At 38.0% G+C, this 16,614-nt stretch overlaps 1 protein-coding gene and 1 non-coding gene across 3 annotated transcripts in view; both read right to left on the bottom strand.

The window, feature by feature from the left end:
• STK3 (serine/threonine kinase 3) overlaps positions 1–16,614 on the bottom strand; it is a 332,138-nt gene that overhangs the window by 3,272 nt on the left and 312,252 nt on the right. The window contains exon 8 of one of the 2 annotated variants that reach the window (XM_050801208.1): positions 9,818–16,569. The exons of the other annotated variant lie outside the window; for it this stretch is intronic. Coding sequence (XP_050657165.1) covers positions 16,354–16,569 — 216 coding nt within the window. The 3' untranslated portion in view covers positions 9,818–16,353. Of the gene's footprint in view, positions 1–9,817; positions 16,570–16,614 lie in introns of those variants that run through there. 2 annotated transcript variants of the gene reach the window in all.
• Positions 5,626–5,732, bottom strand: LOC126961863 (U6 spliceosomal RNA). Its single transcript, XR_007728449.1, has one exon. It is a non-coding gene; the product is annotated as a U6 spliceosomal RNA (small nuclear RNA).

The following is a 16,614-nucleotide window of genomic DNA, read 5'->3' as shown; positions in this document are numbered from 1 at the left end:
AGAATGAACTCAGAGAAAGAAGCTACTTAGAAGAAAAATGTTCTTCCTTTAACAGATTTTTATATTTTCAATACGTAAAATTTGTGAAAAACAGGTCTGCGATATTAGAGAACCATTATCTCACATTATTAAGGAATTAGGTGTTCATGTAAGTAAATTAATGAAGTACCTAAATCTTAGTCCTTTAAGTGATAAAACTTTGTCTCAGTATCACATACACACACATATACACACACATGCAAGCACACATGTGCGCACACACATGTATTTACATATGCTCTTTTTTGGTTCTATATGACTTTTAGGATTTTTTTCTAATTTTGTGAAAAATGATGTTGGTATTTTGATAGGAGAAGGACTGAATCTGTAGACTGCTTTGGGCAGTAAAGTCTTTTTCATAATATTGATTCTTCCAATCCATGAGCAGCAGATGTATTTCCATTTGTGTCATGTATGATTTCTTTCAACAGTGTTTGGTAGTTCTCCCTGTAGGGATCTTTTATCTTCTTGGCTAAGTATATTCCTAAATAATTTATTATTATTAATTATTTTACAGCTATTTTAAAAGAGGTTGAGTTCTTGGTTTGATTCTCAGCTTGATCACTGTTTGTGTATAGTAGTGCACTGATTTGTGCACACTGATTTTGTAACCTAAGACTTTACTGATATGGTTTGGCTGTGTCCTCACCCAAATCTCATCATGAATTATAATCCTCATAATCCCCATGTATCTAGGGAGACACCTGGTGGGAGGTGACTGGATCATGGGGGCAGTTTCCCCCACGCTGTTCTGGTGATAGTGAGTGAGTTCTCACAATACCTGATGGTTTTATAAGGGGCCCTTCCTTCTTAACTCTCACTCTGCTCTCCCCTGCCACCACATGAGAAGGTCCAGGCTTGCTTCACATTCACCTTCACCTTCTACCATGATTGTAAATTTCCTGAGGCCTCCCCAGCCACATGGAACTGTGAGTCAATACACCTCTTTCCTTTATAAATTACCCAGTCTTGGGTGTTTCTTTATAGCAGTGTGAAAATGAACACAGTTAACTGGCACTGAGGTAGTGGGGCACTGATATAAAGATACTTGGAAATGTGGAAGTGACTTTGGAACTGGGTAATGGGCAGAGGTTGGAATAGTGTGGAGGGCTCAAAAGAAGGTAAGAAGATGTGGGAAAGTTTGGAACTTCCTAGACACTTGTTGAATGGTTTTGGCCAAAATGCTGTTAGTGATGTGGACAATGAAGCCCTGGCTGAAGTGATCTCAGATGAACATGAGAAGCTCATTGGGAACTGGAGCAAAGGTCACTCTTGCTATGCTTTAGCAAAGGGACTGGTGGCATTTTGCCCCCACCCTAGAGATCTGTGAAACTTTGAACTTGAAAGAGATGATAGGGTATCTGGTGGAATAAATTTCTAAGCAGCAAAGTGTTCAAGATGTGACATGGGTGCTCTTAAGAGCATTCAGTTTTATGGATTCACAAATAGATGGTTTGAAATTGGAACTTACATTTAAAAGGGAAGTAGAGCACAGAAGTTTGGAAAATTTGCAGCCTGATGATGTGATAGAAAAGAAAAACCCATTTTCTGGGGTAGAAATTCAAGCCTGCAGCAGAAATCTGCATAAGTAATGAGGAGCTGAGACAATGGGGAAAATGTCTCCAGGGCATGTCAGAGATCTTGCCAGCAGCCCCTTTCATCACAGGCCTGGAGGCCTAGAAGGAAAAATAGTTTGATGGGCCAGGCCCAGGGGCCCTGCTACTCTGTGCAGCCTTGAGACATGGCACCCTGCATCCCAGCCATTTCAGTTCCAGTCATGGCTAAAAGGGGCCAAGGTACAGCTCGGGCCATGGCTTCAGCTCATGCTTTGGTGGCTTCCAAGTGGTGTTGGGCCTGTGAGTGCAGAGAAGTCAAGAACTGAGGTTTGGGAACCTCTACCTAGACTTCAGAGGATGTAATGGAAATGTCTGGATGTCCAGTCAGAAGTTTGCTGCAGGAGTAGAGCCCTCATGGAGAACCTCTGGTAGGGCAGTGCAGAAGGGAAATGTGGGATTGGAGCCCTCATAAAGAGTCCCTACTGGGGTGCTCCCTAGTGGAGCTGTGAGAAGAGAGCCACTCTCCTCCAGACCACAGAATGGTAGATCCATCCACAGCTTGCACCAGACGCCTGGAAAAGCTGCAGACACTCAACCACAGTTTGTGAAAGCTGCTTAGAGGAGGGCTGTAACCTGTGAAACCACAGGGGTAGTGCTGCCCAAGACCATGGGAGCCCACCTCTTGCATCAGTATGACCCAGATGTGAGACATGAAGTCAAAGGAAATCATTTTGGAACTTTAAAATTTAATGGCTACCCTGCTGGGTTTCAGATTTGCCTGGGGCCTATAGCCCCTTTGTTTTGGCCAATTTCTCCCATTTGGAAAAAAGAGCATTTATCCAATGCCTGTACCCCCATTGTATCTTGGACATAACTAACTTGCTTTTGATTTTACAGGCTCCTAGGTGGAAGGGATTTGCCTTGTCTCAGATTAGACTTTGGACTTGGACTTTCGGGTTAATGCTGGAATGAGTTAACACACTGGGGGACTGTCAAAAAGGCATGATTGTATTTTGAAATGTGAGGACATGAGATTTGGGAGGAACCAGGGACAGAATGATATGGTTTGGCTGTGTCTCCACCCAAATCTCATCTTGAAGTGTAATCTCCATAATCTTGGTTTATAATCCCCATGTGTCTACAGAGAGACCTGGTGGGAGGTGATTAGATCATGGGCACAGTTTCCTCCATGCTGTTCTCATGATAGTGAGTGAGTTCCCACAAGATCTGATGGTTTTACAAGGGGCTCTTTCCCCTTTGCTCTCTGCTCTCTCCTGCCACCATGTGAGAAGGTCCAAGCTTGGTTCACCTTCACCATCTGCCATGATTATAAGTTTCCTGAGGCATCCCCAGCCATGCAGAACTATGAAACAACTTGACTTTTAAAAACATATTGAGACTTGTTTTAAGCCTATCACATGGTTTATCTTGGAGAATGTTTCACGTTGGATGAGAAGAATGTATATTCTGCAATTCTTGGGTAGAATGTTCTGTAAATATTTGTTATGTCCATTTGTTCTAGAGTGCAGTTTAAGTCCTGTCTTCGTTGACTTTCTGCCTCAATGATCTGTCTAGTGCTGCCAGTGGAGTGGTGAATTCCCCCACTACCACTGGGTTGCACCTATCTCTCTTCTTAGATTTAACAGCAATTGTTTTATGAATCTCAGAGCTCAAGAGTGAGGTGCATATTTATTTAGGACAATATCTTCTTGTTGGATTGATCCTTTTATCATTATATAATGTCCTTCTTCATCTTTTTTTTTTACTGTTGTTGCTTTAAATTCTGTTTTATCTGATACAAGAATAGCTACTCCTGCTCACTTTTAGTTTCCATTTGCATAGAATATCTTTTTCCACCCCTTTGAGTCTATACAAATCCTTATGTGTTAGGTAAGTCTCTTAAAGACAACAGATATGTGGTTTGTAACTTTTTATCAATTCTGCCAACCTGTATCTTTCAAGTGGAGCATTTAGATCATTTACATTCAACATTAATATTGAAATGTGAGTTACTGTTCCAGTCATCACGTTGTTTGTTTTCCAGATACTCTGTTTTCTTCATTGTGTTATTGTTTTACAGGCCTTATGAGTTTTATGCTTTCAAGAGGTTCTATTCTGGTGCATTATTGACCTTTTGTTTCATGATTTAGAACCCCTTTTAGCATTTCTTGTAGGGATGCTCTGGTAGTGACAAATTCTCCCAGCATTTGCTTGTCAGAAAAAGAATTTATTTCTCCTTCATTTATGAAACAGTTTTGCTCGATACAAAATTCTTAGTTAACAGTTTTCTGTTTAAGGAGGTTAAAAATAGGACCCCAGTTCCTTCTGTCTTATAAGGTTTGTGCTGAGAAGTCTGCTGTTAGTCTGATAGGTTTTCCTTTACAGGTTACCTAACGCTTTTGTCTCACTGCTCTTGGTGATGTCCTTTTTGCAAAGAATCTCCTAGAAGTTCTTTTTTAATTAAAAAACTTTTTGTGGGTGCATACGTAGGTACATATGGGGTACCTGAAATGTTTTGATACTGACATGCAATGTGAAAGAAGCACATCATTGAGAATGGGGTATCTATCCCCTCAAGCATTTATCCTTTGAATACAATCCAGTAACACTCTTCAAATTATTTTAAAATGTACAATTAGTTATTATTAACTATAGTAACCCTGTTGTGCTATCAAATAGTAGGTCTTATTCATTCTTTCTTTTTTTTTTTTTTTTTTGACAGAGTCTCACTCTGTCATGCAAACTGGAGTGCAGTGGTATGATCTTGGCTCACTGCAACCTCTGCCTCCTGGGTTCAAGCAATTCTTGTGCCTCAGCCTCCTAAGTAGCTGGGAGTATGGGCATGTGCCACCATATCTGGCTAATTTTTATATTTTTAGTAGAGACGGGGTTTCACCATGTTGCCCAGACTGGTCTCAAACTCCTGACCTCACGTGATCTGCCTGCCTCGGCCTTCTATTTTTTTTTAATACTCATTAACCATCTTTACCTCCCCGTCACTGCCTTCCTTGCCCCACCACCCAGCTACCTTCCTAGCCTCTGGTAACCATTCTTCTACTCTCTATGTCCATGAGTTCAATTGTTTTGAGTTTTAGATCCCACAAATAAATGAGAACATGCAATGTTTGTCTTTCTGTGCCTGGTTTATTTCACTTAACATAGTGATCATCAGTTCCACCTAAGTTGTTGCAAATGACTGGATCTCATTACTGTGACTGAATAGTACTCCAATGTGTATATGTACCACATTTTCTTTATCCATTCATATTCTGATGGACACTTAGGTTGCTTCCAAATTTTAGCTATTATAAATAGTGCTGCAACAAACACAGGATGCGGTTATCTCTTTGATATACTGATTTCTTTTCTTCTGGATACACACCTAGCAGTGGAATTGCTGGATCATATAGTTCCTAGGAGTTCTTTGAGCTTCTTATATTTGAATATCTACATCTCTAGCAAGGCCAGGGAAGTTTTCCTCAACTTTTTCCTCAAAAAGTTCCAAACTTTTTGCTTTCTCTTCTCCCTCAGGAACACCAATGATTCTTAGGTTTGGCCATTTTACATAATCCCATATTTCTTGGAGACTTTGTTCATTTCTTTTCTTTTATCTTTATTTTTGTTTGATTGGGTTAATTTGAAAGCCTTGTCTTTGAGCTCTGAAATTCTTCCTTCTACTTTGCCTACTGTTAAAACTTTCCACTGCATTTATAATTCTTTAAATTTGTCTTTCAACTCTGGAAGTTCTGATTGGTTTTTCTTTAAAATATCTATATCTCTTTAGAAAAATTTTCATTCACATCCTGAATAGTTTTTCAAACTTCTTTATGTTGTTTTTCACCTTTCTCTTGTATCTCCTTTGGTAGCTTAATAATTCACCTTTGAATTCTTTATAAAAAGGTATTTCAAAGATTTCATCTTGGTTTAGATCAATTACTGGAGAGCTAGTGTGATCTTTTCAGGGGTGTTATAGAACCCTGCTTTGTCATATTGCCAGAATTGTTTTTCTGGTTCATTCTAATTTGGGTAGAAATACATAGAATGCTTCACAAATGTGCATGTGAGCCTTGCACAGGGGCCATGCTAATCTTCACTTTTTCATTCCAATTTTAGTATATGTGCTGCTGAAGTGAGCACTGTCTCAATTTTTTTGAACAGAAAATCTTTATAAAGTGTTCCACAGAATATACTGCCTTCTAAGCAGAGGACATAAGGAGACGGTCTTTCCTTGATAGTGAGTTATCATTACTTTTATTAATAATCTGTGTTACATATTAAATTTCTCACTCCTTATTTGGCTTTTCTGTCAGCTCCTCTTCATGGCCATCGTTGAACATATACCCTTCCTATCTCTACAGCAAGTATGTTCATCTATTGGGAACCAGAAAAGCAATTAAACAACCTCATAAGGCATTACCCCAAATAAGAATAGGTTGTGAGTGAAATCCTGAAGCTGTCTGAGGAAAGATAGAGCATGGCCTTAGTGCTGAAGCTCATTAAACCTGTTTCTAGTTTTGTATTTATTTTAAAAATATCTGATTTCAGTTTTGTGGTTGTATAAGGTTGAGTTTACAGGAAATCTGACTTCTGCATAAGCTACATATATAGCTAGGTCTTCAGGTGGGCTGTCAGAGAACTTCAAAGTACTCATGACATATTTATTGAGATTTTTCTACGGACCAAGCATAGTAGGTTCAGAGATGAGTAAAACACTCTACCTCCCACAATGAGATTGCAATCTAGCTGGCAAGACAGGCCCATGCACAGCTAACTCACTGAAGGATGAGTAAGATGATAAAATGGGAAACAGGATAGAGAAGGAAAACAGCATCAGTAGAAACATATATGGTACACGATCGTCTGGCATCTTTAGCGATATCTAGCAGACTGCTGAGATTAGAGAAGGATTCATGCAGGAAGATGAAAAGAAGATGAGTCAGGAAAAAGAGGGCAAGGCCAGGTTGCTGTGGGCCTTATGTGTGTTGCTGCAAACTTCTGTGACAAGAAAGAAATGCTAAGTCATTTTGAGCATAAATGGTGATGTGATCACATATGAACTTTAGAAAAATATCTCCAGTAGCAGGTGTAGGAAATGGATTGCCATGGGAGAAAAAAATGGAGGCAAGAAGATCCATTAGTAGGTTACCACAACAATCTAGTGAGAAGGTTAGGCTTGGACCAAGACAATGGAAGTGGAGATTAAGAAGAGAAGGATTTGAGATCTTTGAAAGTAGAATTGGTAGGGTTGTTTTTGTTGAGTGACTGATTATAAAGGGTCAGAAAATAGGAAGGGTTAAGGATGATTCTGACTTCAAGCTTCGGTAATGGGGTAGAGATCGATACTATTAACAAGGTATGGCAGTTAATGAAATTAATTTTAGTACTGGTGAGTTTGAGCTATGAACAAGGCACCAAGGTGGAGACATCAGATATGGATTGTAATTCAGGGTTTGGAGGTCAGGAGAGAGATCCAAGCAAAAGATACAGACTTAGGGAAGTATCAGCATTTAGGCTGTAACTGAAACCCTTGATGAGGAGTAGGTTATCCAGGGAAAGAAGGTTTTCTCCCTGATCTTACTATCTTTCAGATAGTGTCCAACAGAAAATAACACTCACACTAAGCACTTGTGGTTAGAGACTCTTCTCATTTTGTTAATAGAACAGTAATATCAATAGGTTTCTAAGTAGCTCTAAATTATGGTGTCACATAGACAAAAAAAAGTGAGGTTGTGTGGCAAAAATTTTCACTTTTTAGATAGTGGGCATGATTTATAGACAAACTCTTGGCTTTGATTAAGCCCTAATAACATGTATTTAACACTTGGTGTTTCTCTAGCTATCAAGCCTCCCACAGGCATGAAAATGCTTTTGGAAGGAAAATGTGACAGAAGCAGACTTTTCAATCTCTCGAAAAACAGTACTGCAACTGCTCAATGCCTTAGTAGTAAAAAGATTCACAAACCAGATAAAGAGAGTCAGTGATTTAAATGACCCTGTAATATCATAGCTTTTATCCTTTCATTTTATTTTATTTTATTTTTGCAGTTGCAGGATCTAATAGAGTGAAATAGAGTGAAAACAGAGCTCCCATACAAAGGGAGGGGACCCAAAGGGGGTTGCCATTGCTGGCTTGAATGCCTGGGTTTATATCCCGATCGTTGTCCCTCCTGCTGTGCTCTCAGGCAATAGATGATTGGCTATTTCTTTACCTTCTGTTTTTGCCTAATTAGCATTTTAGTGAGCTCTCTTTACTATCCGATTGGTTGGGTGTGATCTAAGTTGCAAGGCCCATGTTTAAAGGTGGAAGCGGTCACCTTCCCAGCTAGGCTTAGGGATTCTTAGTCGGCCTAGGAAATCCAGCTAGTCCTGTCTCTCAGTGCCCCCTCTCAACAGGAAAACCTAAGTGCTGTTGGGGAGGTTGGCCGACGACCACTCTAACTGCTTCCTGCTGAATTGGGGTGAGTTTTTATCCTTTTAAAATGTGAATCCAAATTAAAATTTTTTTTAGCTAATAAGGATATTAGAAGAAAAAGTTGAACTTCCTAATATCAGTATATTTTGACAAAAGTTTCCTTCATTAAAATCAGGTTTCCTGAAAATCTTTAAAAAAAGGAAGGAAAATCACCTCAAAATTATGTTTATGGATCAGAGTTTGTGGTAAATCTGTTACCTTTTTTATATATATAGGAAAGAAATGTCACTTGCCATCTTTCTTTCTTTTTTTTTTTGAGACCGAGACTCATTCTGTCGCCCAGGCTGGAGTGCAGTGGCCGGATCTCAGCTCACTGCAAGCTCCGCCTCCCGGGTTCACACCATTCTCCTGCCTCAGCCTCCCGAACAGCTGGGACTACAGGCGCCTGCCACCTCGCCCGGCTAGTTTTTTTGTATTTTTTAGTAGAGACAGAGTTTCACCGGGTTAGCCAGGATGGTTTCGATCTCCTGACCTCGTGATCCGCCCACCTCGGCCTCCCAAAGTGCTGGGATTACAGGCTTGAGCCACTGCGCCCAGCCACCATCTTTCTATAATACTTAAAACACAAAGTAGCTGTGTTACCATAGCTATACACTGGTTTACTAGTTCCAAAATCAATTCAGTGTTGGAGTAACAAATCTGATTCATGCTTCTCAGAGTTTATAATGGGGTCAGTCAACTCAGTAAACGTAATAATTGTAAAATATTCATACATTGTAAGTTTTACTGTATATTTACTGAACAAATGTATAAAAAGGAATAACTGATCTGGAAATGGCTTTAGTGTGTTTAAGGCTAGTTCTCTTTAATAAAATTGAGTTTTTAAGTTAATAATAAAATAGAACCTGCACAACTAAGAGTAGTTCTCAAATATTTAAGCCTCAGCACCGTGGGAGGATATTGTAGTTTGACAATCTTTACATGCATTAAGGACACATAGTTGGTTAAATAAATACATTAACTGACATGCAGTAAGAGGAAGAACTGGAACGCAAAGACAGTGGAAGCAGGACCCACAATCTCTGAAAAACACATAAAGAAAAAGATGAATTTCAGAGCGATATTGTTTCATTACCTGAAGCTTTTGTCCTACTCCTAAAAAATTTTGCTTTTCCTGGACAGCTGAAAGGACAAACATCAGGGGGCAAGACATACTAGTAAGGGCAGAGAAAAAAATCCATTTCCATAAAAGGGTTTAAAATGAGATCAGGTAAATTAGATTGTATGGGCCTGAGATAAACATATTTTGAGATCTGGGATTATTAAAAGTCATTATTTGTGACTAAGTCATTTGTTTAACAGAAGCATAAAGTTGAGTTATGAGATAAACGTTCACAGAATCTCACTGCAAAACAGAACCTCAGAGATAACTACTCTAACTTCCTTATTTTGGGTGAGGAAATGAGAGCTAGCTTGCTCCAGTACACTCTTGGTTTATGGCAGAGACAAGATTGACCTCTGAGTCAGTTATACTACATACTACATTGGCACTCAATTGCTATTTAGTATCAAAGTTTGTGGGAGAAAAATCCCAAATTTATCTTTTCAATTTCAATTTCCTCTCTCTCTCTCTCTCTCTCTCTCTGTGTGTGTGTGTGTGTGTGTGTGTATGTGTATATGTGTGTGACTGGACCGTCAATGTAACCAATTCTGTGAGACAACAATAAGTGTTATAAAGGGATGCAGTTAGCTCAGGTACAAGACCCTTCTCTTGCCTTGTTCAGAAGGAAACAAGAGCCATAACTTTCAAAGTATCCATTTCTGACTCACTAGACCTCATTAATTAAAAATGACAATGTTTTGGGCTTCCTTCATTAAAACTTAACAGAGTTTCTTAGGTGATTTTAAAGTAGGAGAGAGAAGAGGAAATAAGGCAGAAGAGTGTGGAAACATGCTAACTCCTTTCTATCAGAAGACATACATACTTTTAAATTCTGCAAGTTCAAAGTAAGTAATTGTCTAATATGAAGTCTCACTGGAAGCTTGGTCATGTTTCAAGTAGCAAAAGTTATTTAGATAGAAGTCAAAAGTTATCAAGTTTGATATTCTTAATCTAGCACTGTTAGAGAGTTCAAAAATGTTAAGTCACCAAAAATGGGGGGTGTTGCTGGTCGTCGATCTGAGCTGAAAGGAAAACTTTTTTTTTTTTTTTTTTTTTTAAAATATTCAGCTATGAAGGCTACGGTGAATAGAAAACCCTGCATATGACATTTGTATAGAGCAGTATTTTCAAATGAAATAAAGAGCTGAAGCTCAGTAAAAGGTCTATGCCATCTTCCTTAAGCTTAAGATCAGTTAGTAGACTAGGATCTCCCAGTTCTTACAAGATAATTGTTTACACCAAATGAAAGACTTTAAAGAAAAACTGTAAAACTCTTAACACTAATAATTAGATGGATGGACGAATATTGTTTTTAGTTAAATTAAAAAGTCAAAACTACTTTTTAACAGGAGTCAATATTTTGTTTGAAAATTGATATAGTTTGGTACATGAGTGACAGCTTAAATAAGAAACTCATTTTGTTAATATAGCCCTGGATAATTACATTTCATTCAGGAGATGAAAGATCAATATCCAAAACTATCACATTTCTCAGTATCTCTAAAACAAATAAAAACCAAGTAAAAGATATGCAAATTAATAATAACTCAGTTACTAGCTCTTGCATAAAACAGGAGCTCAAATAACTCAGTGATATGAGAAGTTAGGGTGGAAAATAAGATTAAATCAATTCACTGATAATTCTGACATTTCAAAACTTTAATAATTAGAATTATTTCTGAACTCTATAAGAAGTATTGAAAGGCTGCTTATCACTGATCAGAAAGAGTTGTCAGTAAAATGAGAACTTCCTTTAAGTTTACATATCTAGTCTACTATAAAAACCTAAAATATCACAGTCAAGTGATAAAACTTACTTCATAAAATAACTCATCTTAAAATCTCGGGAAAAACACTAAGATTTCTATATAATTTTGTTTTGACAAAAATAGTTCTAATTACATGAGCGATTTTTAAAAGTCATAATCTCAAATAGCAGAATCAAGAGTATGAAGGTTTTGAATATATCACTGTAATAACATTTCAAGACCTAATGATTCTACGAGCTGCTGGAACAATCAGTCTGTCAAAATAAATGAGACACTACTACAATGAAGCAAATGGTCTTACATGTTAATGTTAACACATTTAGTTAAACAGTCAATCAAGAGAATCCTAAGGTTTGCTGTGTTTACTGGGAAAACAAACTCTTCCTAGCAACTGTTTAAATAAATCTTGCAGATACTACAGACCATATTAGTGGCCTGTGATTAAAAAAATATGGGTTGCTAATACTGTATCCTGACTCATCTATTTTCCCGTCTGCTAGCAATTCTAACAATATGAACTATCAACAGAATGGCTAACAACAATAATTTTCTATGGCAATTTTGATGCAGAATTGCCTATAGCATTTTTGAGATTTACCAGTGCATGTCTCAGACTGTTTTGAGTTGTTTGTGGCCTGGAGCAATGTACTCTTTTTTCCCTTAATATTCCATTTTACTGAAATTTTTACTGTGTTGAACAGAATCTTGTTTGGTTTTAGAAAACACTGTTGATGGAGGCTGCCACACATTTTACTAACAATGAGAACAGGAAACACAACAGAGTACTAGTAAAAATCCAGTCAAGTCCACTGATTGGCTTAAATATACATAAACAGGCAAGGGGCCTTTTGCCCATAAGCCTGAGCCACAGGGATAACAGGTAGTACTTAAAGTTTAAAAAAAAGAAAAGAGAACATTAATATATTAAGGCTTTTTCCTAATTTAATTCCTGGCACTGAGAAGCATACAAAAAAGGAGCATTCTAGTCAATCCAAACTACTATGAAGCCTGTTTAAAGAAAACCGTATATATACATTTAAAATATGCACTTACAAAAATAAGATAGTGATAATTTCAGGCACTTGACACTTACACTGTAGAAGAAAAGCTGAATTCCTCACTGCAAAAATGTGATCTTAAAAGCTGCATTAACATCAAATCTATTGGCAGACTCCCCTTCCCCAAACAGACATTATTTATCCTGTTCTGAGCTGAGTGGCCCAGGTCTTCAGCTGACTGAATAACTAAAAATATTCTGGGATTACAACTGGAAACTACCATGAATCGTTCTGTTTTGACTGTTTAACTTCAGAGCACCTAGAAGAAACTCAGGATTGTAGATTTTCATTCACAAAGAAAAGGGAGAATATGGTTTCTTGTGAATATCAATGAAGGAGTAGAAGAAAGTGCCAATTATTGTTTACAATGTGCTTGAACACTATCCTAAGGTCCTGTACACTAAGTCATTGAAGTCTAGCAATCACCTTAAGGGGCAGATGTTACCAACCCTGTTTGACAGGTGAGGATGCTCACAGAGATCAAATGACCCACCCTAGATCTCTCAGCAGAGGTGCTTATGTAGGCACTCAAAGGCAACATCTAACCCACATAAATTTGAACTGGAGTCTACTGATAGCTATTTCATGGGTCTCCCAAGAACTACAAAAGCACTTCAAAATCCAATGATCATGTGAAACAGTTTTTTAACAAATTGTTTATAGATTAAAAATAGAAAAAAATTACTTAAAAATCTCACCTTTCCTGTCAGATTACACCTGGTGAAGCATTTTACTAATAAGCTATTCATGTATTTTAGCCATCACTGGCCATATGAAGTAAGTGCATATGTGTTAATTAAGCATTTTTCTATTTAACCAGCTCTTTAGCCAAAGAAACACATTTCTACATAGCCCTTTGGGATAGATTTCATAATGTTATCAATAAAAAGAGAGATACCCTGACAAAACCAATAAAACATGTCTCCTTCACATTCCAGTGAGACTTTGCCTATGTCTGTTCAGACTGTTCCACAGTTGAATTGGTGCTGTGTTTACCTTGAATCTAGTGCAGGAGTTACAAACTGATGAGCATTACCATAATCATCTTGTCCTGGAGAAATCTTGGCCACCCGTTTAAAAAAGGAACGATGAAATTTTCATTGCATTCCTCAATGGCAGCTGACCACCCATTCCTTTTATGCATTTTCAGTTTCTACTAAGTAGCTTTGCTTATTAAAAATATCAGGAAAAGCTTAATTTGGGCACACTTCTGCTACATTGTCAGTGGCTCTAAAATTCTAGGCCCAGGATAACAAAATCTAAGTAACTCAAAACCAACCAGTAATTAAATCTTTCTGGACCTATTAAAGGCAGATGAAAAATTGTATTAGTTTTGACTGATTTCTTATCTCAGCGATTCTGATTAGCACTTTGAACAGTTTAAAACACCAATGAAGCCATAAATAAGAGGTTAACAAATTAAGTGATTAATGTTCTCTTTATACTTCAATTTAAGAAAAACATTATATGACAAACATTTGTTATGGAAGATCACAAACATTACAAAAACAACAATGGTTAAAGTATATCTGTAACTAGCTTACTGGGTAGTCAAATCTCTGTGGAGCAATAATACAAACTTAAAATAATTTAATTTTTCTAAAATTACACTCTTTTGGGTACGCAAAGCCAAATTTCCTTGATATATCCCACAGTAAATCTTGGGATGATTTCACTGATTTCTGGTCACTTTTACTTATTAAAAGTCCAGACCACTTATAAACTTCAATCTCCTATTAAGTACAAATTTTGCCCCTTCCCTTAGCATGAGTTTGCAACAATTTACAGCGGGGAAGGATGATGTCTGTATCTAGAACCTTCTCGCCATCTGTTTCTAAGGTCTAGTTCCTCCAGTGCTGGGAGCAGGAAGGAGACAGGATGTTATTATGTAAATGGTGACTTGTCAGTGGGGTGTGTTTCCCTGGTCTTGCTCTGGTTTGACTGATTACTAGTGGTTTGTGCACAGAAAGCTGTGCGTGTATTTCCTGATGTTGTGGTTAGTATTATCCTACTGCTCCTTTTATAGAGGGGCTGCCTAACATCTTTTCTGAGTTAGATATTGTCTTCTCTGACCTGAAAGCCACCTGGGCAGCATTATGACTTCTGACCTCCTCTTTTGGAGTAAAGAGATCAAAGAAGTTCTCTACACTCTCCAGGGACTAGTGGGGCCCGAGGAAGGTAAGGGGTTATCTAATCTCTTGCTAACTCACTACTCCAGTGGTCCTTAGTTATCCCACAGGCCTTGGCTCTACCTACAGAAGTCTCCTGCCTACAAAAATCTTTGGGAGAGAAGCAGATATCAGTGTCTATGCTAATATACCTTCCAAACGTCCAGGAACTAAAGGCTCTGCCTTTACTGGCACACCAGTGAGTCTACAGATTCAGCTAGCTCAGTAAGCACCTTGCTGGGGTACCGGTAATGGTATCCCGTTCCTGCAGGCACCACCATTCTCTGTGAATGGATCTCTGGAAGGCTCCTTATTTGCCTTTAGGTAAGGAGAGAGCTATTTTCTTCTCCTCCCACTAGGTTATAAATTCCATTTGGACAGGGCCTTTGTTTAGTAAACAGCTACATCTCTAGTGCCTAGAACACTGCTTGGAACATAGTAGGTGCTTAATCAATATTTATTGAATGAATGAAAAATGGTGGGTCTCTTAGTAATCCCCGGAGGGAGGTGGCTGGTTTCAGTTGTTGGTGGCATGCTTTAGAATATCGGGTACTTACCACTTGCTATTATCAGCTGTGGATTCTACTAACAATTTTGTGGTAACAGAAAGTCCCTTTCAATGTCATAGTATACATCTATTAACTATTTTAAAAACGGTGAAACCCCGTCTCTACTAAAAAATACAAAAAAACTAGCCGGGCGAGGTGGCGGGCACCTATAGTCCCAGCTACTCGGGAGGCTGAGGCAGGAGAATGGCGTAAACCCGGGAGGCGGAGCTTACAGTGAGCTTGAGATCCGGCCACTGCACTCCAGCCTGGGTGACAGAGCGAGGCTCCATCTCAAAAAAAAAAACAAAAAAACAAAAAAACGCGCGCGCGCATGTGTGTGTGGCATCAAGTTGGTAAATTTGCAGTTGAAGTAAAGCAAAAAGAATATCTGGGAATATCAGGGTATTTTTCAGCATGTTTAATTAATATTAGTATAGAATAGTTTCATGTTCCACTACATGTTTATTCTGCATGTCTGATGATACATTTATTTCATAATAAGGGGCTCATCCTTTTCTTAGAAAAATGGCTTCTGTCAAAAAATTCTCCAAAACGATCATAAATACCATAGTTGACTCTTTGAGGAAACATGCATGGAATGAAGTGTGCTGGAAGGGCATCATTTTTACTAATGTCACAATTTACTGCTTCACCGACATCACGATACTTTGACAATTTAAATTACACTATCTTCATATCATAAAAATGTAAATATTTGTTTCTTGAAAATCTATAAAGTAGTTTTGAAATAAAAGAGGTTAGCTAAAACCCACAAATCATGCAATTCAGATTGTAATAGATAATTTTTAATAGTGAAGCAACACCTAGAAATAAACAAGAGTCTAATATTTTACTTCTGAAGCATCTAAATCCACAGTTCATTTAAAACAGTTCAGAATAAGAATCGTGGTCTGTTAACTATTTTTAAAACAATAAAACTCAAAATATGGCAAAATGTTTCTAAAACACTTAAAAAGCAAAAATAAATTCGATCATAGTTCTGCATTCTCACTTGCCACATGAGCCTTGGAAGATAAAATTTACCAAAAAGGAAACATTTTAGCACTCTCAATTTTAGAATGGCATGGTTTGCGCCTGAAACAGTACTTAATTTTCCCAGCTACTGACAGACAAATGTACAAATTCAACTAAAACACCCATGAAGAGATTCAGATATTTGTAAGGACACAAGAAAAAAGGATAGGAGGCTCTCATGAACATGTTTAAAAAGCAAAATTGATGTCTACCTTAATAACAAATAAGCTGTCTTGTGCAAACTTAAAAGCAAAACAGTCACCTGAATGAAACTGAGATTCTATTGTCTTTTCATTTTTGTTTTAAAATATGTTCACAAATGCTACGAATTTAAGGTAGAAGAAGGTAGAGAATGAGAATACATGAACATAAGTCTAGCTAATTATTAACTTATATGTGTCTAACGGGGGAAGAACCAACTTTCAAATGTAAATGTTTCAAATCTTCAACTTTCTGAATTGGGGAGAGGACAGCAGTGTTCGTGGGTTATGTCATCATCTTAGACTGGGCAACTAATATGCAGAAAGCATAGAAACTAAAGATGAGGGCCGGGCATGGTGGCCAACGCCTGTAATCCCAGCACTTTGGGAGGCCGAGGTGGGAGGATCACGAGGTCAAGAGATCGAGACCATTCTGGACAACATGGTGAAACCCTATCTCTACTAAAAATACAAAAATTAGCTGGGTGTGGTGGCATGCGCCTGTAGTCCCAGCTACTCGGGAGGCTGAGGCAGGAGAATCACTTGAACCCGGGAGGTGGGGGTTGCACTGGGCTAGGATCATGCCACTGCACTCCAGTCTGGTGACAGAGCGAGACTCCATCTTAAAAAAAAAAAGAAAGAAAAAAAGAAAGATGAGAAAGTAATA

Source organism: Macaca thibetana, chromosome 8 (genome assembly GCF_024542745.1).
Source record: "Macaca thibetana thibetana isolate TM-01 chromosome 8, ASM2454274v1, whole genome shotgun sequence".
NCBI lineage: Eukaryota > Metazoa > Chordata > Mammalia > Primates > Cercopithecidae > Macaca > Macaca thibetana.
The sequence above is the reverse complement of the archived record's forward strand: the minus strand, read 5'-3'. Positions and strand labels throughout refer to the sequence as shown.